The sequence below is a fragment of the Cherax quadricarinatus genome, chromosome 18 (genome assembly GCF_038502225.1).
Source record: "Cherax quadricarinatus isolate ZL_2023a chromosome 18, ASM3850222v1, whole genome shotgun sequence".
Taxonomy (NCBI): Eukaryota; Metazoa; Arthropoda; class Malacostraca; order Decapoda; family Parastacidae; genus Cherax; species Cherax quadricarinatus.
In genome coordinates, this window is record NC_091309.1 from 7329794 (window position 1) to 7355069 (window position 25276).

The window sequence follows — 25276 nt, forward strand, 5'->3', positions numbered from 1 at the left end:
CTACAGACCTGTATCTCTAACGTGTATAGTATGCAAGGTCATGGAGAAGATCATCAGGAGGAGAGTGGTGGGGCACCTGGAAAGAAACAAGTGTATAATTGACAACCAGCACGGTTTCAGGGAAGGAAAATCCTGTGTCACAAACCTACTAGAGTTTTATGACAAGGTGACAGAAGTAAGACGAGAGAGAGGGGTGGATCGACTGCGTATTTTTGGACTGCAAGAAGGCTTTCGACACAGTTCCTCACAAGAGGTTACTGCAAAAGCTAGAGGACCAGGCACACATAACAGGAAAGGCACTGCAATGGATCAGAGAATATCTGACAGGGAGGAAACAACGAGTCATGGTACGCGACGAGGTGTCAGAGTGGGCGCCTGTGACAAGCGGGGTTCCACAGGGGTCAGTCCTAGGACCTGTGCTGTTCTTGGTATACGTGAACGACATAACGGAAGGGATAGACTCAGAAGTGTCCTTGTTTGCAGACGATGTGAAGTTAATGAGAAGAATCGAATCGGACGAGGATCAGGCAGGACTACAAAGAGATCTGGACAGGCTACAAGCCTGGTCCAGCAACTGGCTCCTAGAATTTAACCCTGCCAAATGCAAAGTCATGAAGATTGGGGAAGGGCAAAGAAGACCGCAGACACAATATAGTTTAGATGGCCAAAGACTGCAAACCTCACTAAAGGAAAAAGATCTGGGGGTGAGTATAACACCGAGCATATCTCCTGAGGCGCACATCAATCAGATAACTGCTGCAGCATACGGGCGCCTGGCAAACCTACGGATAGCGTTCCGATACCTCAGTAAGGATTCGTTTAAGACTCTGTACACCATCTACGTCAGGCCCATACTGGAGTATGCAGCACCAGTTTGGAATCCACACCTAGTCAAGCACGTCAAGAAATTAGAGAAAGTGCAAAGGTTTGCAACAAGACTAGTCCCAGAGCTACGGGGATTGTCCTATGAAGAAAGGTTGAGGGAAATCGGCCTGACGACACTGGAGGCCAGGAGGGTCAGGGGAGACATGATAACGACATATAAAATACTGCGCGGAATAGACGAGGTGGACAAAGACGGGATGTTCCATAGATGGGACACAGACACAAGAGGTCACAATTGGAAGTTGAAGACTCAGATGAATCAAAGGGATGTTAGGAAGTATTTCTTCAGTCATAGAGTAGTCAGGCCATGGAATAGCCTAGAAAGTGATGTGGTGGAGGCAGGAACCATACATAGTTTTAAGGCGAGGTATGATAGAGCTCATGGGGCAGGGAGAGAGAGGACCTAGTAGCAATCAGCGAAGAGGCGGGGCCAGGAGCTGTGACTCGACCCCTGCAACCACAAATAGGTGAGTACAAATAGGTGAGTACACACACACACACACACACACACACACACACACACACACACACACAGTGGACTTTCAGCTAATGATATTAATCTTTTCCTGAAAGTTCATCGTTGGCTGAAATTATCGTTAGCTGAATTAATTTTCCCCATAAGAAATAATGGAAATCAAATTAATCCGTGCAAGACACCCCAGAGTATGAAAAAAAAAAATTTTACCATATGAAATATTAATTTTAATACACACAAACTGACACTTACCTTTATTGAAGATCTGGTGATGATTGATGGGATGGGAGGAGGGGAGAGTGTAGAAGTTGTTAATGTTTAGAAGGGGAATCCCCTTCCGTTAGGACTTGAGGTATCGAGTCCTTTTCCGGGGTTACTTCCCTTCTTTTAATGCCACTATTACCAGCTTGAGAGTCACTGGACCTCTGTCGCACAACAAATCTGTCCATAGAGGTCTGTACCTCCCATTCCTTTAAGATTTGCCTAAAATGGGCCACAACATTGTCATTGTTATAGTCACCAGCACGGCTTGCAATAGCTGTGTTAGGGTGATTTTCATCCATGAAGGTTTGCACTTCAAACCACTTTGCACACATTTCCTTAATCTCTTTTTTCAATTCCATACTAATTCTCACCCTTTTTACCACAGGGATGGTACTAGAAGCTTTCTTGGGGTCCGTGGTGACTTATTTTGTAGTTACAAGCACTAAAAACACTGAGATAATGTGAAATGTACCGAATGTATGCGTAGATGCGACTGCACTGGCTGGCTTGTAAACACTGGTGCTGAGGCCACACGTGGATGCGTCTTGAATGAATCGCATTGGGCGAGTTTTTTAGCGTTAGCTGAGGCAAAATTTTTACGTTAAAATGTATCGTTAGCCAGATTTAACATTAGGTGATGCCATTGGTAGCTGAGGGTCCACTGTATATATATTATATTATGCACACACACACGTACACACACAGCATCTCCTCACTTACCGATGTACTTGTTTTCCAATGCCTCGGACTTACGACAGGCTATCTGACCAGTATTCATACCTAAATAATGTATATTAGAGCTGATTTCCTCTATTCTGGTTTTTAATATACATTACACTACTGTATAAACATTTAAAAACATACCAGAAATGTTATAAATGGTGCAGAGATGACATTAAAACAATATCAAAGATGGTTGACACAAACCCACTGCCATTATGGTATGCTTGTTACTTAACGACAAATTCGTTTACCATCGTGGTCTTAGGAACAGAACTCCATCGTTAAGTGAGGAGAGGCTGTACATAGTATACGTATTGTATAATTTTAACAAGCATGCTTGAATGTGTTAGATAGGAGTGAACGTAGACGAATGGTTTTGGGGACCTGACGAGCTGTTGGAGTGTGAACAGAGTAATATTTTGTGAAGGGATTCAGGGAAACTGGTTAACCAGACTTTAGTCCTGGAAATGAGAAGTACAATGCCTGCACTTTAAAGGAGGGGTTTGGGATATTGGCAGTTTGGAAGGACATCTAAGCTGTCATATCTGAGTGCCTCTGCAAAGACAGTGATTATGTATGAGTGATGATGGTGTTAAATGATGATGAAAGTTTTTTCTTTCTTTTTGGGTCACCTTGCCTCAGTGGGGAAACAGCCAACCTCTTAAAAAAAGTGTCTGCTCTCTTATATGTGGTTGCAGAGGTTAAGTCGCAGCTCCTGGCCCTGCCTCTTTGCTGGTCGCTGCTGTGTGTGTGACTGCATGTGCGCAGGCACGTGTTCTCACCTGTGTGTATTCACTTGTGTGTGGCTGCAAGGATCAAGTCTGAGCTCCTGGCTCTGCCTCTCAACCGTCTTTAATTTACAGCTGTATTCCCAAGTACCTGTTTCTCATGTTTCAAACAGCCTATCCCTGTCTACCTTATCCATTCATCTGAGTATTTTGTATGTTACAATGTCTCCTCTGGTTCTTCTGCCTTCCAGTGTTGTAGATTCATTTCACTTAGCCTCTCCTTGCCATTCTGGAACAAGCCTCATTGCATGCTTCTGCATTGTCTCCCATTTCTTATCATGCTTTTTCAGGTTAGAGTTCCATACTGGTGCTGTGAAGATGGGCCTGACATATGTTGTCCAAAGTATCCGGAATGACTTTGAGATTCCTAAAGGCACTCTGATTTCCCAGGCGAGCATTGGCTGCAGAGGTTATTTAGTTTATGTGAGCCTCTGAAAATGTGCTAGCCTTCCCCCATACCCTTCTGTGCGTTTGTGTGTGAGACTTTATCCCACCTTAATAGGATGCTTTCAAATCTGCCACATTCTGTAAATTGGGAAACTTGCACTGGCCATGAGCTGTAACCTAACTTCCATTTTTACAGAAAGCATACCACAGGCATACCTAAGGTAAAGTCTCGGTCTCTTTTTTTATCGTCGTTGAGCTATGAAAATGTAATAAATGTTTGTAACGATCCAAAAGTTTTTAGAAGATCCCACCTATGAAGGTTGGATAGCAATTTGACTGAAAAACCTTTCAATTGTTACTTTAGCTGTTCATTTCGTAATATTCTCTGCCTTTATGTATACCTATGTTGCCTCTTCCCTTCAAGGGAGGTGCCTTGATACTGATGAAGGGCTCTTGACATAAGGAATTGGAGTTTCTCCTTTACTTCTCCATTCTTAAATATAATTACTTCCTATTCCCAATCATTGTATGACAACTATCCCTCTGAATATTATAATAAATTGTCTCTAAAATATAGCAGTCTGCAAATATTATATACCCAGTAAGGATAAAAGATAATATTAGTTTTATTAACTTTCAGAAATTCTCAGAAAGTGACAAGTACAAATGAAACCTTCAGTCATTCAGGAGGACTTGTTCAGAGGCAAAGACCTGAAAAGACTGAGGAAACTGCAAAAGTTTTACAGAATGTAATTTTGAAATCCCCAAATGAAACTGTAAAGTTAAAATCTCATAAGGATGTTATGCAGTTGGAGAAGCAAGTTCAACAAGTTTTCACTAATTCTAAAGCTCAAGCTGTTCCTGTCACCTCTCTAGAACCCCCACTTGCTGTTGAATCTAATAATCTAAATGTAAATAACCACTCAGAAGAAGAGAATTATTTGGGATTGTCTAGTAACTCGCATACTTTACAACACAGTTCTGTTGATCGTAGAGAGCATGTTGATGTAAAGACTCGAACTCTAGATGAAACAGTTTCTCATTCAGCTGGTGATACAAAAGAAACTGAAAACTCTACATACGTATCTACAATTTCGGAGGAATTAAACAAAGTACTTCAAGAACTGAAATGCAGGGATACAAATAAACCAACTTCTAAAATCTTGAATAACCATTGCCTGAGCCAGAATATTAATGCTTTATCCAAAGAAGGCTGGCCTGTAATGGGTTCCCATTCTTTGTCCCCAGCAAAGTTATATGAAACCCTTAGGAGTGTAGGAGACGAATGTAGAGATGAAGTATATACATTAAAGGCACTGTTATCACAGAAAAAACAGTTAGTGAACCAGGTAAAGATCTTCATAAAGCAAAAGAACGACATCAGTGCAAAAAGGGATCTTATTATGAGCAATTTCTCAGGTGACACTGCTAAATTCTCTCAGATTTTAAAAGAATATTCCCAACTTTCTAAAAAAATATCTTCATACATTGTCAAGGTTAATGCACAAATTAAATTTACCAATCAGAAAATAAGTGACTTGGAAAATAAAATTAAGACTACTATTTTGAGGGAGTGGGACACCAATGCAGAATGGGAAATTTCATCAGAAAAAAGTGTTCAGGGTGACCAAGAATATTGTGACACCAACAAGAGCATGTTTAAAAGCGAGAAGGTTAAAAGGGAGGAACTTTCTAATGAGCAAAACATTTTTGTCGGATTAGAAAATGTCAAATCTCCAGATGAACAGAGAATCAGAATATTCAATGGACATGAAGAAAATCTTAACATTCAGAAACATAAGCCAAAGAAAGCAGCATTTAAGCAGAATGATAAAGCTGAGATGGTAAGAGTTCCTCCAATTGAGCATATGAAGAGGGAGACCAATAAAAGTTGCTCAAGTGAAAGAGAGAGATCTCAGAAGGAACAGTATAAACAAACTTTGTACACGAGTAGTGTAGAGAATAACCACACTGAATGTAACAAACAGATGAGCAGGGATGTTTGTAAATTTGAAAAAAATCCTCACCAGAAAAGTCAAGACAATGCAGTTAACAAAGAGAAAATGTCAGATTTGTCAAAAGATCTCAGCACACACTGGTGTAAATTATGCAATGTTTTCTTCACTAATGTGTATGGCTTTGTAAAACACCTGGAATCATTGGCACACATGAGCAAATTAAAGGTAATTATAATTTTCATTAAATTAATGGTAATTATCATTTGCATCATATTCTTTATCTTAATTGTAAATTATGCAAGGTTGTGATATTTTCTTGATTCAGCTTGATCATGGAGTATGCTGTTCAGTTATCCATGACTTATCATTAATTTATTCTATCATTAACTGATGAAATCTAGAAACTTATGATCTTAGCATGAATCTTATAATTAGAAAATCATAATTTTTGTATTTAATTATGCAAATTAAATATGTTTTTCTGTATCTTGGACTTCTCAGTGGCTGCTTGGTTTGCCAGTTTATAAATTGCAGTTGATTATTTTAGAAAGCACTTCACTCTGTAGATTCTGATTCATCTGTTATTTGTCTGGGTAGGATGGGAGTATCAATCCACGTAAACAAGAGACTCCACAAAAAGAAAGCAAGAAAAAGCCTGAAATCAACGAAGGTCACCAGAAAACAGTAGGTAGGTACACAGTTCATAATATTTGCAACAGAATGATACAAATATTACACTGCAACAAATAACATTTACCTTGCTACATATTTCCAACCTCATTAGTGCTATTTCAGTGACTTCTGTATACATGTTCTGTCTTCTCTCTCTCTCTCTTTTCTTTCTCTCTGTCTGTCTGTCTCTTTCTCTCTCTCTTTCTCTTTCTTTCTCTCTGTCTGTCTCTCTCTCTGTCTCTCTCTCTCTGTCTCTCTCTCTCTCTCTGTCTCTCTCTCTCTGTCTCTCTCTCTCTGTCTCTCTGTCTCTCTCTCTGTCTCTCTCTCTCTGTCTCTGTGTCTCTCTGTCTGTCTCTCTCTCTGTCTCTCTCTCTCTCTCTCTGTCTCTCTCTCTCTGTCTCTCTCTCTCTCTCTGTCTCTCTCTCTCTCTCTGTCTCTCTCTCTCTGTCTCTCTCTCTCTCTGTCTCTCTCTTTTTTACACAGGGTTTGACAAGGTTAAGGATCCCTAGCTTTATTGACAAGCTATTTACAGGTTAAGGATTCCTAACTTTATTGGCAAGCTAAGAGCTGTTACCTACATCAGCTCATTTGAAAGCATTTTTATTGTTATGAGACATACAAGTAGGGAACAGGATGAAGTTGGAGCCATCTGTGGGCCAGCATTTTCATTTGATCAACTGACTTTATCTCGTTGACATCATTATGCTGTACGAATGTGTTCCATACTCGAGTCATCCTGGGTATATAGGATCTCAGATGGAGTGATGTTCTGGAGAAGGGTACAGCCAGTGTGAAGTTGCTGCTTTCTACCCGTCTTGTGGCATAAAAGCTTGTTTCACGCTGTCCTCAAAGTGGATCCAAGTGTGGTACTTTGACAATATTGGCCTTGTACATAACAGTAAGGCCACCCACATCCCTCCTATGTTGAAGGCTCTGCTGAAATGACAGATCTATCCAGGATGGGTCCAGGCGAGAGATGAGACGTCTTGCTCTGTTCTCTACTCTTGTTAAGCAGTCGCAGATGAGAGGGGGGGGGGGGGCAGGCAAACCAAGAAAGTGGAGCATACTTAAGGTGTGAGCGTACTTGTGCCTCGTACAGAATCTTGCAACCCCTACTGTCAAGCAGATGCAAGATACGGCGAAGTGCTGTAAGCTTCCTGGCTGCCTTGTTTGCAAGATTTAGAACATGGTTCTTCATGGTTAGTTTGGAGTCGAATTTCACCCCAAGGATATCAACTTCTCCTCCAGGTGCCAACACCCTCCCATTCATCCTTACTACTGCACCAGCATTTCCATCATGGTGCCTAGAAACGATCATCATTTGCGTTTTCTCAGGTGCAAATGTTACTTGCCATCTATTTCCCCAAGCTGATATAGCTCTCAGCTGGTGATTGATGTAGCTTAGAGCAGCTGGCATTTCTTCTCTTGGATAAGTGAATGTCAGTGTACAGTCATCTGCATATGCATGTGATTCTGGGATGAGATGAAGAAGGTCGTTGAAGTAGACATTCCATAACAATGGTCCCACTACGCTTCCTTGTGGAACACTTTCCCCAATAGGATGTCTTGCTGATTCCGTTCCATTGAGAACTACACTTAGAGATCTACCATGAAGGTAATCACTGAGGAGACGTAACGTAGAGCCTGCAATTCCCAGTGCTTGAAGTTTTGCTAAGAGGCCCTGGTGCCACACCTGGTCGAAAGTGCCAGCTATGTCCAGTGCTACCACACAGCTGACTTTGGATTCATCCAGTGACTGGTGCCACTTAGTGGAGAGGTGTAACAACAGATCAGCAGCAGAGTAACCTTTCCTGAAGCCATATTGACGATCACAAAGTAGCGAGTGGTAGTCAAAAAACTCTGTCATTTGTCTTGAGATTATTGTCTCAAGGATCTTACCAGTGATTGACAGGAGTGACACTGGTCTGTAGTTGCTGATTTCTGCTCTGCTCTTCTTTTTGTGAACAGGGACTACATTTGCCTCTTTCCATAGAGAGGGCCATTTACACTGTGCTAGGCAGTGCTGAAAGATGCGAGTTAGAGGTGCTGCTAGCTGGTCTGCACATCTCGGCAATCTTGGGCTCAACTTGTCTGGGCCCACAGCCTTTTCTTGGTCAAGCGATTTAAGAAGGAAATGCACCTCCTCCTGCCTTATTGTCACCACTGACAGTTTTGACACAGTTCTTGCAGCTAGCCAAGGAGGGTCCCTTGCTGGATCAGGAACTTGCATTTTGGTAGCAAAGTGTTCAGCAAAGAGGTCCGCCTTCTCTTGACTGCTAGTAGAGGTGGTCCCATCCTGTTGATTTAGAGGTGGAATGAGTTCATCAGGCAGATAACCTTGTCTGTCCTTGACCAGGGACCACCAGGTTTTGGAGCCTACCCTACCTGATGCTAGCTTTATTTTAGTGTCCACCTCCCATTTAGTAATGACCCACTTTTGAACGTCACCCATATGCCTACAGGCTTGCCTGTGCAAGTTCCTGTTATAGGTGGTAGGATGTCTCTTATACCTTCGCCATGCTTTGTGCTTAGCAGTAGCAGCCTCTCTACAACGAAAGCCAAACCAAGGCTGATCTGTAGGCTTTGTCACATATTGCCAGTGAGGAATGTGTTCTTGTTGTAGATTAAGGATATGTCCAGTGAAGGCTTTCACTTGGTTGTCAACATCCCCTTGGAGAAGAGCATTCCAATCGGAGGTGGCGAGGTCAGAGCAAAGGGCTGGCCGATTACCTCTTTCCCATAACCAGGTTCTGCGTGTGGACTCCTCACCTCGTTCTGTTGGGATCTTAAGTGTCGTAAAAACAGCCTTGTGGTCAGACAATCCAACATAGCCGAGGGGTTGACAAGTGACTATGCCTTCTGCCAGATCACTCGCTACTGGGTCAAGGGAGGAGCCAGAGATGAGTAGGGAAATCAACAAAGTTTCTCATGTCAAATACTGCAAGAAGGTCATCAAAGTCCCTCTGTATAAGGTGTTGGGTGAGGTCACCAACAATTATGATATGTTGACAGTTGTGTTGTAGCAGAAGGGAGTCAATATTTTCCATTAGGAAGTTGATGGGGTCTGCATGGTGCCACTGAGGTCTGTACAATGCACATGCTAGTACAGAGGTACTAGTGTTTATGCATAGCTTGAAGAACATCATTTCAAGATGTGTAGGGGTGGCAACATCAATGTGCTGGGCATGAACACTTTTAGAGAAGCACACAGCAACACCTCCTCCTTGTCCTTGCCTGTCTCTTCTCATCCATGAGGTGTAGCCAGCAATTCTTGCAAAATTTTCTGGAATCCTGTCATCTAAAAATGTTTCAACAACGGCTATCATGTCGGGACGTCGAGTGTTCACAAAACTATGTGTGAGCTCTCCAACATTAGTAATGAAACCTCTAATGTTGGCCGACAGGATGCTGATAGACTGGCTCCTCATGATGTGGTCAGCTTGAGGTGTTGGGTGTGTAGGGCATGTAAGGTGCCTGCCCTTAAGAGAGGTAGGGTACTGAGGCAGCTGCAGGGATGTAGGTCTGTGGTCTTGTATAAGGCACAATACCACCTGCTATGCTGGGATAGGAGTAGCTGAGTGGGTGACGCGTGAGTGTTCAACAATTCAGATATCCTGCTGGTTTGTTCTGAGAACGAGTCTCTAAACAGGTGGTCCTGTCTGTCAAGTTCCTTTTTCTTCCGACACTGGTCCTCCTGATGTATGTCTGTCTCTCTCTCTGTCTCTCTCTCTCTGTCTCTGTGTCTCTCTATCTCTCTCTCTCTCTCTCTCTCTCTGTCTCTCTCTCTGTGTCTCTCTCTCTCTGTGTCTCTCTCTCTCTCTGTCTCTCTCTCTCTCTCTGTGTCTCTCTCTCTCTGTGTCTCTCTCTCTGTGTGTCTCTCTCTCTCTCTCTCTCTCTCTCTCTCTCTCTCTGTCTCTCTCTCTCTCTCTCTCTCTCTCTGTCGCTCTCGCTCTCGCTCTTGCTCTCTGGTGGCAACCTAGTAACAGTGGTGCAGACTCCCTTAGGCAAGAATGTAGGATGAGATACTCCTTACTACTTTGGCTCTTGGCAAGTGGTCATGACTGGTAGATGAATTTGGAAGGGTATGTAAAACAAGGAATTAAAAGTGAACATAGGAAAGAGCAGGCCAATGAAGTAAATGTATTCGGATATTTAGGAACAGACTTGTTGGCAGATAGGTTTATGAAAGATGGGGTGAACCATAGCATAGACAAGAGATTTAAGGTGAGTGGTGCATTGAGGCATCTGTAGAGACCAAGAACCTTATCCATTGAAGCAAAAAAAACAAGGAGGGGGGAATGTACCATAGTAAAATTACAAGATGGAAGGAAGGAGGGGAAGGGGGCCATCTCAGGAAGAGTTGGATGGACAGGGCAAAGGAAGTTTTGAGTGTCAGGGGGGCGTGAATATTCCACAGACTCGTGTGAGTATTAGATTGGAGTGTTTTTCACAATGACAGGTTGGAGTGTGAGCACTGTAACATTTATGAAAGGATTCAAGAAAACTGGCTAACCAAACTTGACTCCTGGTGGGGAAAAGTACAGTGCTTGAATTCTATAGTGAGGATGTTATAGCTCAGAGTCATCTGAACTGTGATGTCAGTGCACTTCTGGAAAGAGGATTGAGTGAATGACTGTGAATGTGTTGCCTCTTTTTTTGGGTCACCCTACCTCGGTGGAGACAGCGTGTGTGAAGATTATACAGATATAGTATAATGCATTCCTCTCTAGGAGAGAACCTTGATGCTGGTGAGGAGGCTCTTCATCCAAGGAATTGGACCTGTTCTTCCTTCCTTGGATAAAACCTGACTGCCTCCCATTCCCCAAGCACTGTATGACCATTGTGGGTTTAGCTCTTCTCTATAATGAAAATAATATGCATACACTTCATTTTTACCTATCTGTTTAAAGTGAGTTCATTGATTATGATTCATGGGTAATATTTGCAATTTTACTAAAGAATTACAGTTTAAACCTTTTGCGTTTGTACATTTCACTAGGGGTCGAGTTTCTTCACTCAACCAAAGTTTTCTTTTGTGAGCTGTGTGATAGCATCTTTTGGAACACGGATGATGCTGTCCTTCATCCTCAGTCAGCTCGTCATGTCCAAAAATATAAGGTTTGTTATTCTTTATTTGTATATTGGTGTTCATGTGAGACATTTTGGAAAATAATTTTTTTAACGAGTGACTGAGCTTCATTTATATATTTATCTCGTAAAAACAGAATAGGGGAGTTAGTAGTTGGGGAGCTGGAGGTATTGGGTAGATGGCGGGAATATTTTGAGGAACTTTTAAATGTCGAAGGGAGGAAGTAATTTCATGCACTGGCCAGGGAGGTATAACATCTATTAGGAGTAAAGAAGAGCAGGATGTGAGTGTGGGGGAGGTGCAAGAGGCATTACGGTGAATGAAACGAGGTAAAGCAGCTGGAACTGACAGTATCATGATAGAAATGTTAAAAGCAAGGGGAGATAGTGTTGGAGTGGTTGGTATATTTGTTTAATAAATGTATGAAAGAGGGGAAGGTATCTAGGATTGGCAGAGTATGTATAATTCCTTTATATAAAGGGAAGGGGGACAAGAGATTGTAAAAATTATAGGGGAAGTTTACTGAGTATACCAGGTCAAGTGTATGGCAGGGTTATTATTAAAAGAATTAGAGGTAAGACAGAGAGCAGGATTGCAGATGAGTAAAGAGGCTTTAAAATGGGAAGGGGATGCGTAGATCAGGTGTTTACATTGAAGCATATACAATATGTGAACAGTATTTAGATAAAGGTAGGGAAGTTTTCATTGCATTTATGGATTTAGAAAAGGCATATGATAGTGGATAGGGGAGCAATGTGGCAGATATTACAAGTGTATGGAATAGGTAGTAGGTTACTAAATGCTGTAAAGAGCTTTTATGAAGATAGTAAGCCTCAGGTTAGGGTGTGTAGGAGAGAGGGAAATTATTTCCTAGTAAAAGTAGGTCTTAAACAGGAATGTATGATGTCACCATGGTTGTTTAACATATTTATAGATGGAGTTGTAAAAGAAGTAAATGCTAGGGTGTTGGGGAGAGGGGTGGGATTAAATTATGGGGAATCAAATACAAAAATGGGAGTTGACAGTTACTTTTTGCTGATGATACTGTGCTTTTGGGGGATTGTAAGAAAAGTTGCAAAGGGTAATGGATGAGTTTGGGAGGGTGTGTAAAGGTAGAAAGTTGAAGGTGAATATAGATAAGAATAAGGTGATGAGGGTATCAAATGATTTAGATAAAGGAAAATTGGATATCACATTGGAGGGAAGGAGTATGGAAGAAGTGAATGTTTTCAGATATTTGGGAGTTGACTTGTTAGCAGATGGGTTTATGAAGGATGAGGTTAACCATAGAATTGATGAAGAAAAAAAGGTGAATGGTGCATTGAGGTATCTGTGGAGACAAAGAACGCTATCCATGGAGGCAAAGAAGGGAATGTATGAGAGTATAGTGGTATCAACACTCTTATATGGGTGTGAAGTGTGGTTATAAATGCTGCAGCAAGGAGGCAGCTGGAGGCAGTGGAGATGTCGTGTCTAAGAGCAATGCAGATAATTCTTAGTGTGGAAATTAGGAGGTGTGAAATTACTAAAAGTATATTAGTCGAGGGGCTGTTGAGGTGGTTTGGTCATTTAGAGAGAATGGAACAAAGTAGAATGACTTGGAGAGCGTATAAATCTGCAGGGAAAGGAAGGCAGGGTAGGGGTCATCCTTGAAAAGGTTGGAGGGAAGGGGTAAAAGAGGTTTTGTGGGCGAGAAGCTTTGACTTTCAGCAAGCGTGCATGAGCGTGTTAGATAGGACTCGATGGAGATGAATGGTTTTTGGGACCTGACAAGCTGTTGGAGTGTGAGCAGGGTAATATTTTGTGAAGGGATTCAGGGAAACTGGTTAGCCGGACTTGAGTCCTGGAAATGGGAGGTACAGTGGTCCCCCACTTTTCATAGTTCCCGGCAATCGTAAAATTCGCCAATCATAGGGGTATTTTCGTATAAACATGGACTCGCTTTTCATAGGTTGACTCGCGAGTCGTAGTTCGTCCGGGATGCGTACGCACGGCGTGAGCCAGGGCGGCAGCCAGTCTGGCATTGTTTACCAGTGAGCAAAGGTCCCCTCGCGTGCTCCAGCGAAATATTTCATAATATTCCATTTATTTTAGTGCTTCCAAATACTAAATAAGCTACCATGGCTCCAAAGAAAGCTCCTAGTGCTAAGCCTGTGGTAAAGAAGGTGAGAACTACGATTGAATTTAAGAAAACCATCATTGAACAATATGAAAGTGGTACAAGTGTGGCCGAACTGTCCAGGATGTATAAGAAACCCTACACAACCTTATGTTCCATAGTGGCCAAGAAAAATGAAATAAAGGATGCTGTTGTTGCAAAGGGAGTAACTATACTGACAAAAATGAGATCACCAGTACTGGAAGAGGTTGAGAAGTTATTATTGGTGTGGATAAATGAGAAACAATTAGCAGGAGATACTCTTATGACTTCGTTTATTTGTGAAAAGGCTAGGCAGTTGCATGAAGATTTGGTAAAGAAATTGCCTGCAAATAGTGGTGAAGTGAGTGAATTTAAGGCCAGCAAAGGCTGGTTTGAGAGATTTAAGAACCGTACTGGCATACACAGTGTGGTAAGGCATGGTGAGGCTGCCAGTTCGGACCACAAGGCGGCTGAAAAATATGTGCATGAATTCCAGGAGTACATAAACAGTGAAGGACTGAAACCTGAACAAGTGTTCAGTTATGACGAAACAGGCCTCTTTTGGAAGAAAATGCCAAAGAGGACCTTCATTACACAAGAGGAAAAGGCAATGCCAGGACATAAGCCTATGAAAGACAGGCTGACGCTAATGTTCTGCGCTAATGCTAGTGGGGATTTCAAAGTGAAGCCATTACTAGTGTACCATTCTGAAAAATCCCAGAGTGTTCAGGAAAAACAGTGTTATGAAGAGTAAATTGTGTGTGTTTTGGAAATCTAATAGTAAGGCATGGGTCATGAGGGAAATTTTCGTCGAGTGGTTCAATGAAGTTTTTGGCCCTAGTGTGAAGGAGTATCTCCTGGAAAAGAAATTGGATCTCAAGTGCGTGCTAGTAATGGACAATGCGCCTGCTCATCCTCCAAACTTGGATGACCTAATTTTCGAGGAGTTGGGTTCATCACAATAAAGTTCTTGCCCCCGAATACCACTCCTCTCCTCCAACCCATGGACCAGCAGGTTATTGCAAACTTTAAAAAACTCTACACAAAAGCAATGTTTCATAGGTGCTTGACTGTGACCACAGACACTCACTTGACCCTAAGGGAATTTTGGAGAGAACACTTCAGCATCCTCCACTGCATAACCCTTATAGGTATGGCTTGGGAGGGAGTGACTACCAGGACTTTGAACTCTGCCTGGAGAAAATTGTGGCCAGATTGTGTCGACAAGAGGGATTTTGAAGGATTTGGGACTGACCCTAAGTCTGTTGTAAAATCAATTGTGGCACTGGGGAGTTCCATGGGGTTGGATGTGAGTTTGGAGGATGTGGAAGACCACAATGAAGAGCTCACCACTGAGGAGCTGCAAGAGCTTCCGCATGAAGAGCAACACATCGCAGCTCAGAATCTTGCTGCAGAGGAGGAGGAAGAGAGATGGAAGAAGGTGCCTTCTTCAGAAATTAAAGAGATTTTTACTATGTGGGGTAAGATGGAAAGCTTTATGGAGAAACATCACCCTAACAAGGTTGTTGCAAGCCAGGTTGGCAACATGTACAGTGACAAAGTCTTGGGCCATTTTAAGGAAGTGTTAAAGAGACGCCAGAAACAGAGCTCTCTCCACAGTTATTTTGTGAGACAGGACTCCAGTGACTCTCAAGGTGGTCCTAGTGGCATTAAGAAACAGAAGAGAAGCAACCCCAGAAAAGCAAATGGTACCTGAGGTGTTGATGGAAGGGGATTCCCCTTCCAAACTATAAACAATCCACTCTCTCTCCTCCTCCTCCAGTCTCCCATACACTAAGAAGAATCTCCAATAAAGGTAAGTGTTATGCTGTTAATGTTTCATTCATCATTTCCCATTGTATTGTTAATGTACTACATGTATATTTCATGTTAAAAAAATTTTTGTTTTAATACTTCTGGGTGTCTGGAACGGATTAATTGTATTTACATTATTTCTTATGGGGAAAATTGATTCGCAAATCATAAATTTCGTTTATAGTAACGGCTCCAGGAACGGATTAATTACGAACAACGAGGGACCACTGTACAATGCCTGCACTTTAAAAGAGGGGTTTGGGATATTAGCAGTTTGGAGGGACGTCTATGCTGTCGTATCTGAGCGTCTCTGCAAAGACTGATTATGTATGATTGATGGTGAAAGTGTTGAATGATGATGAAATTCTTTTTTATTTTTGGGTAACCCTGCCTCAGTAGGAAACGGCTGATGTGTTAAAAAATATATATATTTTACTATTATCTGTTCCATTTTTATTTACAATTTTTACTTTTAGGAATATGTGTTAAAAAACACAGATCAAGAAATGAATTTCCTACGATCCAAAATGTCTGCTTTTACTGAGTATTGCAGAGAGAGAAGAGCTAGGTCAAAAAGTATCTCAACACTAAAAGAAGGTAAGAGGGGTGATAGTACAGGAGAATGTGCCCAAAAACAAGCTGAGGATTGCACCAAAGAGAAAAGCATATTGAAGGAATCTGAGCTCTCTATTTCTGTCAATCTTGAAGAATGCAAGAAAAGAAAATCAGCATCTCTTGATGTTAATAAAAATTCATATTTTACATCCAAGAAAAGTAAAGTACTAACTGGTGATATTGCCAAGAGTGTTACTCTAGATAGACAAAACAGTAGTGAAGGTTCTGTTAATGCCACAAAAAATAATAGAAGTTACTGTAAATCTGAAAATTCTATAGAAATGCCTTATGAAGTGTTTCAACAGAAATCTGTATCTCTATCAGAAGATGATGGTTTCAGTAGAAGTGAAAGTCATCAGTCAAATCCAGATGGAGTTTGGACTCTTGCAAATTCTTGTAAAAATGAAAGTCTAGATAATGAAAAGATTCCTACAAAGACAGACATTGGCATGGCAGTGTTTACAAAAGAAATTACTGAAGTTCTTGAAATATCATTGAGAAGTAAGATGACCAAGGGTGTTCTGTAGTACTAATAAAATCCAGTATAAGGGGGAGGGGGAATAAGACTAGTGGCTAATAATATCAAATACTAAACTTGAATTGTGACAAAAGTTTGCATTTAGTAAATGTTGAAATCCTAAAACATCAAGTGTTATTTATTCAGAATATATTGTGGTGCTTTTATGTGCTACATAAATAAGGAAACTTTAAGACTTGCAAAGTTTTGTGGTGTGGTACAAGTTGTCTAACTAGTGTTGGTTTGCCATTGCAGCCAGCATCTTCACTATATACTTGCACCACCTTGGAACAGTTTAGTGAGGATAATGATATGCTACTTTTGTGTGTGTGTAAATTTATTACACACACTCATTGTAAGACAGCAACTGAATGAATACTGGTGAATGTGTTTTTTTTTTTTTTTTTTTTGGGTAGCCCTACCTTGGTGGGAGATGGCCACTGTCAAAAATACTGTGTACATTCACTTGTAGGTCTGTAACAGTACTGGAGTGGAATTAACCCTCAAGAAATAGTCATTACATATAAAATTAATGTGTATAGTTGTTAATCTAATACAGTGTGGTACCCAGAGTTTTGGCCATAATTCATTCCAAAAGGTGTTCAAGTGCTGTTACCAAACAAATTTGTTCCCATAAGGAATAACATAAATTAGATTAGTCCATTTCAGACTCCCAAAAATGCATGTAAAAAAGCACTTACAATAATACATTTACATAATTGTTAGAGTTGGGAACTGTACGAAACTCGGGGTACCACTGTATGTGTGGTTTACTTGCTGAAAATGAAGCAGTAAATATGTGCCAAAGGTAGTAGATATTTTCTTTTCATGTATATTTTGTTTATTCAGATTCTTTTGATATAGTTTTGTTGAAAGTGTATTATTAATTTTTATATTTTTTTAAATATCCAAGGTTTATAAAATTCATAATGCATAATAATAAGCAATGTGTGTAAAGACATCTTCAGATTGTATTAGTTTGGACATTTCTAAAAAATTTTAATCGGTTTAGTGTAGTGTTTAATATGGGTATAGATAATTAGACTGAAACATCAACAACAATATTACTTTCCTGTAATTTTTTTTTTTTAATGAAAAACTTATTTACTCTAGAGTGTATTTTCATAATGATTAGTTTTCCTCCTTTCATGTTGACAGTCATGACAGGAACATGTTTATATCCGATAATATAAGTAACTCTTGCTTTGCAGCCATAAGCAATGTAAATTTATGCATTAAGGAGGAAAGGCTGTTGGACAACACATCAGTAGCTAGCTTGAAAGCATTTTGGTTCTGGACTCGACACACTCCACAAATACAATGTTAAAGCTATTATAAGCAACTGTTGCAAATGGTGGCCATTATTTGATAATACTCTAGCTTTTCTTTTTTAGGGTTGCACATGTACTGTGCCTGTGTTTAATTTTAGAAATTCAAACAAGTGAATTTGACCATTGGCAAATCTTGCCTTCAAAAAAGGGGGGAAAAAAAAAAAATACTGTCATAAGCAAAATTTTTTTCTTTAGCCATATAAACACAGGGTGGATTTTATGTTAATATTTTAAAAAAAAATTTGTATACCAAATTTCCATCATATTAGTAATGTAGTTATAATTATTAAATTCAGATATTTTCTAGGAAATGTCTTTTGCAAAAAATTTGAGGAAGTTTCATGGTTGTGATAGCAAAGCATGTGCCTTAGTGTAAGCAAAATTGCATTTAAAAGTTCTGTGCTCAGGAAATGTTTTGGAATGGAGTTTGTATGACCCGAACATCTTATATGAAAGGCAGTAAAAATGATTTTAGGTTCTGTTCTTGTGATAGCATACACATGCATTCAGAACATTATAAATAGGAAATTTCAGGTTATTTACTGTAATCTGCATTTTTACTTTTCTTTTAATAAATTTTTTATATATCCTTCATACATGTATATTTTATCATGATTATGATTACTTTGAACTTTGTTAAAGGCACACTTTAATTGTCCAAATTAAGTATAGCATAACGCTAGATACATTAATTTTCTAAACTGGATTTTTATAGTACATTGATACAAATATTTCTTTTAATTAACCCTTTGAGGGTCGACAGGCCCTCTCCGAAACTCGTTCTCAGGGTCGGCCAAATTTAAAAAAAAAAAAAATTATTTTCTCTTATGAAAAGATAGAGAATCTTTTCCCGATCATAAAGACACCAAAAGTTTGAAATTTGATAGAAAACTTACGGAATTATGCTCTCGCAAAGTTAGCGGTCTCGGCGATGTTTACGCATCGGCGATTTTGCCCACTTTGAGCCCCATTTTCGGCCAATTTCACTGTACTAGTCGACAAAAAACATGAATATTTCGCTAGAACTCCATTTTTTCTATCGATTGGGTGCAAGAAACCACTCATTTATGAAATCCAACTATCCAGTACAGTGGTCAGAATTTAGCAATTTTGCCAATTTCACACAAATTTCAAAAGATGCCAATTTCCGAATAGGGTCCAGAATAAACAAAGACATTCCTGGCACTAAAATGACATTTCCTTTAGTCATTAGTCATGTCTCAAGGCCCCTCTTATATTCTTTTGCTTTCCACTTTGAATTTTTATTTTCACAAAAAATATAAGATTTACTGTTATGCAGACTACAGCATTAGTGTAAAAAATGGTATAAATATTATTGGTGCACTTGTGAAAGAATATTAGACTCACCAGTTGACGTGTATTGCACGCTTGGCACGATTTGTTTACTTTTGAAGTTTGGTAAAAATCGAACATTTCTGCTACTTTGAGCTCAATTTCAAGGCACCTTTCTTTGTAAAACCAGTCAAAATCATCTCAATTTCTGTAATATGTCTTCCATTCTATAAAATGAGACCAAGAAAACTAGAATACAACAATAAATACCATACGAAAATACACTGCAAAGTCGCTGATTTATTAAAAAAAAATGGTCAAAGTTTTTTTTTCTCATTATGCACTGTGTGCTGCAGGATTTTTTTTAGACTGTGCACACTGACCACATAGACCCATTCTTTCATATGAAGGCCTACCAGCTTTCTCCCACTAGATTTGAGGCCGCTAGAATTTATGAGTACTAGTACGTCAAAAACCCCTACGCGTAAGACGTACTAGTACGACGAAAACCCTCAAAGGGTTAAGCAAATCAGCACCTTGTGGAGAAAAAAAATTAAAGCAGTTTTCTTGACAGCGCATTTAATAAAAAAAAAAACTCGAGGGAGATTCCTTGATGGCAGTTGATACACAAGCAACCTTGCAGAGCTGTATGACCCTTGTGGGTTTAGCACTTAGTTTCAAATTGTTGCTTTAGTATTATCAAAACTAAGAATATTTTGCCTGTGCTTCAGGCTTTTAAGTAATTACTAGGTGGTGGCACAGTATACTATAGGCAGATAACAGGAGTTTAGTTAGTGAATACAAGCGTAAAGCAAATACTGAGCAGCAGCAGTCAGTTTACGGGGCCATGTTTGGTAAGTCTGTAGATACAGTTCCCTCTCGGGTGTGGCACAATTTGATTATAGTGTTTAAATATGCTGTATGACCCTTGTAGGTTTAGCACTTCTTTTTGATTATAATAATAATTATTTAGACAGGTAGAATCCTGCCAGCTTCACATGTACACCTTGATAAAACATTCACTTGAGATTTCATGAATATTATTATTAAAATCAAAAAAGTGCTAAACCACAAGGGTTATACAGCGCAGCAGGGCCAGGAAGGATGCAGGGGTAATGGGTAGCAAGAGAGAGAGGGATGATTATTAAGTTTTGAAGTGCAGTGAATAGTGCAGGGGTAGAGGGTAGCTAGAGATTAAGGTAGAAAGGACTGAGCAGAGTGCTAGACACATCATCATCAGAGTGTAGTAAATCGGTTGCTGTCAAAAAGTCAGAGAGTGGATTAAAGGAGGGTCCGTCAGCAAGAAAGGAAGGTAAAGAAAAGGCAGCAGAGCAGAGACAACATTGGAGGTAAATTCTGCGTGCTCGTTGATAGTGGGCAGTCCAACAGAATGTGGCTAACAGGTACTGAAACTTGACACTTCTCAAAGAGAGGAAAAGGACGCCTCTCCATGAGATGCCTGTAAGATGAGTGTGGCCAATGTGAAGACGGGAGAGAGTAGTCTCCCAACCTTGACACTGATGACAAGAAGACAGCCAGAAACCTATACTCGGTTTAACCCCTTCAGGGTCCAAGGCCCAAATCTGAAGTGGTGCCCCAGTGTCCAAGGCCCAAATCTGAAGTGGTGCCCCAGTGTCCAAGAATTTTCAAAAAAAAAAATTATTTTTTCTTATGAAATAGTAGAGAATCTTTTTGTGAAGGTAATAAAACAAAAAGTACGAAATTTGATGGAAAATTGATGAAATTATGCTCTCACAAATTTTGATGTGTCAGCGATATTTACGAATCGGCGATTTTGCCGAATTTGACTCCCATTTTAGGCCAATTACATTATTCCAGTCAACCAAATTCTTAGCTATTTCACTAGTATTACTTCTATTCTATTGATTGAGCACAAGAAACCGCAAAGTCAACTGTTTCAACTACAAATTAAAGTGATCGGAAATTGTTAATTTGGCCAATTTAACACAAAGTTCAAAATAATTTCAAAATAGGGTCCAGAATAAACAATGTAGGTATTCCTGGAACTAAACTAACATTTCCTCTGTTCATTAGTTATGTTTTGAGGCTTTACAAATAAATTCCATTTTGATTTTTTATTCACATAATGAATTTTTATTCACACCAAAAAATAGAAGATTTACTGTTTTGCAATACTGTAATAATTGTATAAATATCATCACCCTATTTGTGAATGCATATTAGACCCACCAGCTGGCGTGTATTAGACGTGTGAGGTCATTTGTTTCCTCTTGAATATCGGCAAAAATTTAACATTTCTGCTACTTTGAGCTCAGTTTCAAGCCATTTCCAGTGCTAAAACTAATCAAAATCATCTCTATTTCTGTAATATGTCTTCCATTCTATCAAATGAGACCAAGAAATCGCAAATACAACTATAAAAAACATACGATAAAACACCGCAAAGTCGCTGTTTTAATCGAAAAATCATGATTTCAGTTTTTTTTCTCTCATTATACACAGTGCAGGATCTGTTTTATGTGGTGCACACATACCACATAGATGTATTCTCTCATATCTAGGCCCAAATGTACCACTCACAGTTTATCAGAGTGAGCTGAGCTCATGACGTAGATCTACAGTTTGGACCCAGAACGTAAAGCCGTAAGATCTACGGGATGGACCCTGAAAGGGTTAATAGAATGAAGTTTGTTATGGAGCAGATCAGACCAACATTGTTGCCAACGGGTGCGAAGATGGGTAGCAATTACAGCAAAATAGTCCGTGAATGGAACACCTCTATATAAAACTTGGAGGTCGTGTACAGCTGACCACGCAGCAGTGTCTGCCTGTTCAATGCCCTTTACGTCAACATGACCAGGGACCCCACAAAAAAACTATCTCTGCGTTCGCTGGAGATACAGCCTAACCAAAGTTTGATACAAAGAACTAGGGGGTGAGATGTATCTAATTTCTGTATAGCCTGTAAAGCAATAAGGGAGTCCGAAACGATCACAAATGGTGACACAGGCAATACAGATAAGTGCTACAAGAATGGCATACAATTCAGCCATAAAAATGCTAGCCAAGGGTAATAAATTCCCTCGCACGACACTGTCCGGAAACACACTTGTGAATCCGACGCCATCAGAAGACTTAGAACCATCAGTGTACACCGTGATGGCATGAGAATGAGAGTGGAAGTGGTCAAGAAAAAGAAAGCGGGAATCCACCATAGGTAGTTGGGCTATCGTGCATGGCAGTGGGAAAACAGACACAAACAACTGGAACTTCCCAAGGGGGCAGGGAAAAGTGAGACATTACATGAACATAGAGAGGTGGTAATTGAAGATGAGACGAGCGAATGTAGGTGGAGAGAAAAGGGACGGAGTAAATGGGTGATGAACAAATAAAGAACGTCTACTAACATCTGTGATTACTCTATATACGGAAGGATTGTAGAGGTCATGAGATCAAACATAATAGCGAAGGCAATGAGCATCACGGCAATCAGACAAGGATAGAAAATTCGCTTCTGCATAGAAGCTCTCAACAGGGGATGAGCGAAAGGTACCAAGGCACAGACGGAGACCTTGGTGATGTATAGGATCTAACTTAGAGTTGCGGGAGAGGCTGCAAAATAGATTTGGTCACCATAATCTAGCTTGGACAAGACTAGGGTGGAATGCAAACGGAGGAGAGTGCAACGATCCACTCCCCATGAACGATGTGCAAGAATGTTAAGATTTAGCTGAACATGGCAAGTTGTCTTTAACGAGGAAATGTGAGGTCTCCACGTCAGCCGGCAATCAAAGAGCAGGCCCAGAAACCTGACCATATCACATGCCGAAATATGCGAACCGTATAAGTACAAGGGAGTATCTAGTATAAGTGAGCGTTTAGCGAAGGTAATGAATCTGGTTTTTGTATTGGAAAATTTAAAATCATGAGAAGTGGTCCAATGGGAGACTATCATAACCTGAAGGGAGGCTGCTACAAGTCAACAGTCAGCGCCCGAGTAAGCTATAGCGAAGTCATCAACAAAGTGATGACCAAATATGTGAAGGAAAATGGAAGGCAGGTCATTTATAGCTAAGAGAAAAAGAGTAGTACTGAGGACTCCTTCGGCTTGTACAAAGTCCAAGGAAAGCGAGGCGCCAATACGGACCCGAAAATGTCTATCACACAAGAAAGCAGCGATGAAGCTTGGTAGATTACCATGGAGGCTTAAGGAGTGGGCTTGGGCTAAAATGTTATACCTCCAAGTGGTGTTATATGCCTTCTCTAGATTGAAAAAGACTGCTAGGACAGGGGTTGTTAGCAAAGGCATTTTGAATATACATATTGAAGTGGAGCAAGGGGGGGGGTCTAAAGTAGAGCAGCCTTTGTGAAAGCCATATTGACGAGGGGAAAGGCTGTCGTGTCTCTAAGAACCACATCAGTCGTCTATTCACCAATCGTTCCACCACCTTGCAGACCACACTGGTCAGGGCAATGGGACGACGGTGAGAGATGTCAAGCCCTGAGGCACCTGGTTTGTGAAACGGTAGTACAATAGCTGATTTCCAGTGTTGTGGGAGAAACCCTCACTCCCAAATTAGATTGAAAAGACAAAAGAACGGGAAGGGCCGTAGAATGGAGATGGTGTAGCACACTGATGTGGATATCATCAGGTCCCGGTGCCGATGGCCGGCACATGGAAAGCGTAGACTCTAATTCTAGAAGAGTAAAAGGTATGTTATACAGCTCCAATCCATCGGAGGAGAAATCTGAGGGCAATTGCTCTTTGGTAGGCCTAGACCACAAGAAATGAGGGACAAAGGTGAAGCCCTTGGGAGATATGGACAAGATAGTTCCTGATTTCTGCGGCATCAACTCCAGCAACCCGCGAAACGGGAGCTGGGCCAAGAGTGTACTTGCCAAACAATTTCCGCACCTTTTTCCAAATCGCGCACATAGGGGAAGATGAGGTAATAGCAGACACGTAGTCTTGCCAACAAGCATGTTTAGTGTTGCATATGATGCGGCGAGCAACTGCCCTTGCCCACTTAAATTCCAACATACACTCCGTGGTACGGGTATATCGATAACGGGCCCCACGCAGCACATTTTAAACGCACCGCGAGGGCACATGTAGGAGACCACCAAGGTAGGCATGTCTAAGAATGCCTACCTGAGGTTTGGGAGATAGAACGAGTCGCTTCAGTTAGGACTAAGGTCGAAAATTGGTGTGCCAGTTCATCAATAGACGACGAAAGGGGGTCCTCGCAACAGGTGGTAAGATGGGAGTATGAGTCCCAATCTGCTCGAGCAAATTGCCAACGAGGGTTACGAAACGGTTGGGTATATGTAGTAGAAGTAAGAAGGATAAGAAAGTGATCACTATCATGTAAATCTGGAAGAACAGACCACGTGAAATCAAGTGCAATGGGCGAGGAACAGATAGAAAGATCAATGGAGGAGAGAAGCTGAGTGCAAGAGTCAAAATGGGTAGGAGCACCTGTATTTAAAACATGAAGAGGATGAAAAGCGAGAAGAGTCTCCAACTGATCACCACGAGAGTTGCAGTGGGACCCTCCCACAGGTGATAGCGAGCGTTAAAATCACCCAACAAGATGGGCGGCGGTAGAAAAGAAATTAAAAACACGATATCAGAGATACAGAATGCATGGGAGTGGGAAAGATAAAGTGAGCAAACTGTAAGCCATCTGTGTAAATAAATCTGAGCTGCAGTATAATGCAGTGGGGAACGAACAAAAACTTGTTGATATGGTATATCAATGCGCACAATAACCTGGAGTTTACCTGGAGAGAGTTCTGGGGGTCAACGCCCCCGCGGCCCGGTCTGTGACCAGGCCTCCTGGTGGATCAGAGCCTGATCAACCAGGCTGTTGCTGCTGGCTGCACGCAAACCAACGTACGAGCCACAGCCCGGCTGATCCGGAACTGACTTTAGGTGCTTGTCCAGTGCCAGCTTGAAGACTGCCAGGGGTCTGTTGGTAATCCCCCTTATGTGTGCTGGGAGGCAGTTGAACAGTCTCGGGCCCCTGACACTTATTGTATGGTCTCTTAACGTGCTAGTGACACCCCTGCTTTTCATTGGGGGATGGTGCATCGTCTGCCAAGTCTTTTGCTTTCGTAGTGAGTGATTTTCGTGTGCAAGTTCGGTACTAGTCCCTCTAGGATTTTCCAGGTGTATATAATCATGTATCTCTCCCTCCTGCATTCCAGGGAATACAGGTTTAGGAACCTCAAGCGCTCCCAATAATTGAGGTGTTTTATCTCCGTTATGCGCGCCGTGAAAGTTCTCTGTACATTTTCTAGGTCGGCAATTTCACCTGCCTTGAAAGGTGCTGTTAGTGT

At 40.9% G+C, this 25276-nt stretch overlaps 1 protein-coding gene across 3 annotated transcripts in view; it reads left to right on the forward strand.

Annotated features, from left to right (window-relative positions):
* Positions 1–18251, forward strand: part of LOC128689544 (putative leucine-rich repeat-containing protein DDB_G0290503) — a 40894-nt gene extending 22643 nt beyond the window's left edge. For all 3 annotated transcript variants that reach the window (XM_070086134.1, XM_070086135.1, XM_070086133.1), the window contains 4 exons: positions 4163–5705; positions 6078–6168; positions 11152–11270; positions 15673–18251. In XM_070086134.1, the coding sequence (XP_069942235.1) occupies positions 4163–5705; positions 6078–6168; positions 11152–11270; positions 15673–16338 (2419 nt within the window). In that variant the 3' untranslated portion in view covers positions 16339–18251. The remainder of the gene's footprint in view (positions 1–4162; positions 5706–6077; positions 6169–11151; positions 11271–15672) is intronic.
* Positions 18252–25276: the final 7025 nt, after the last annotated feature.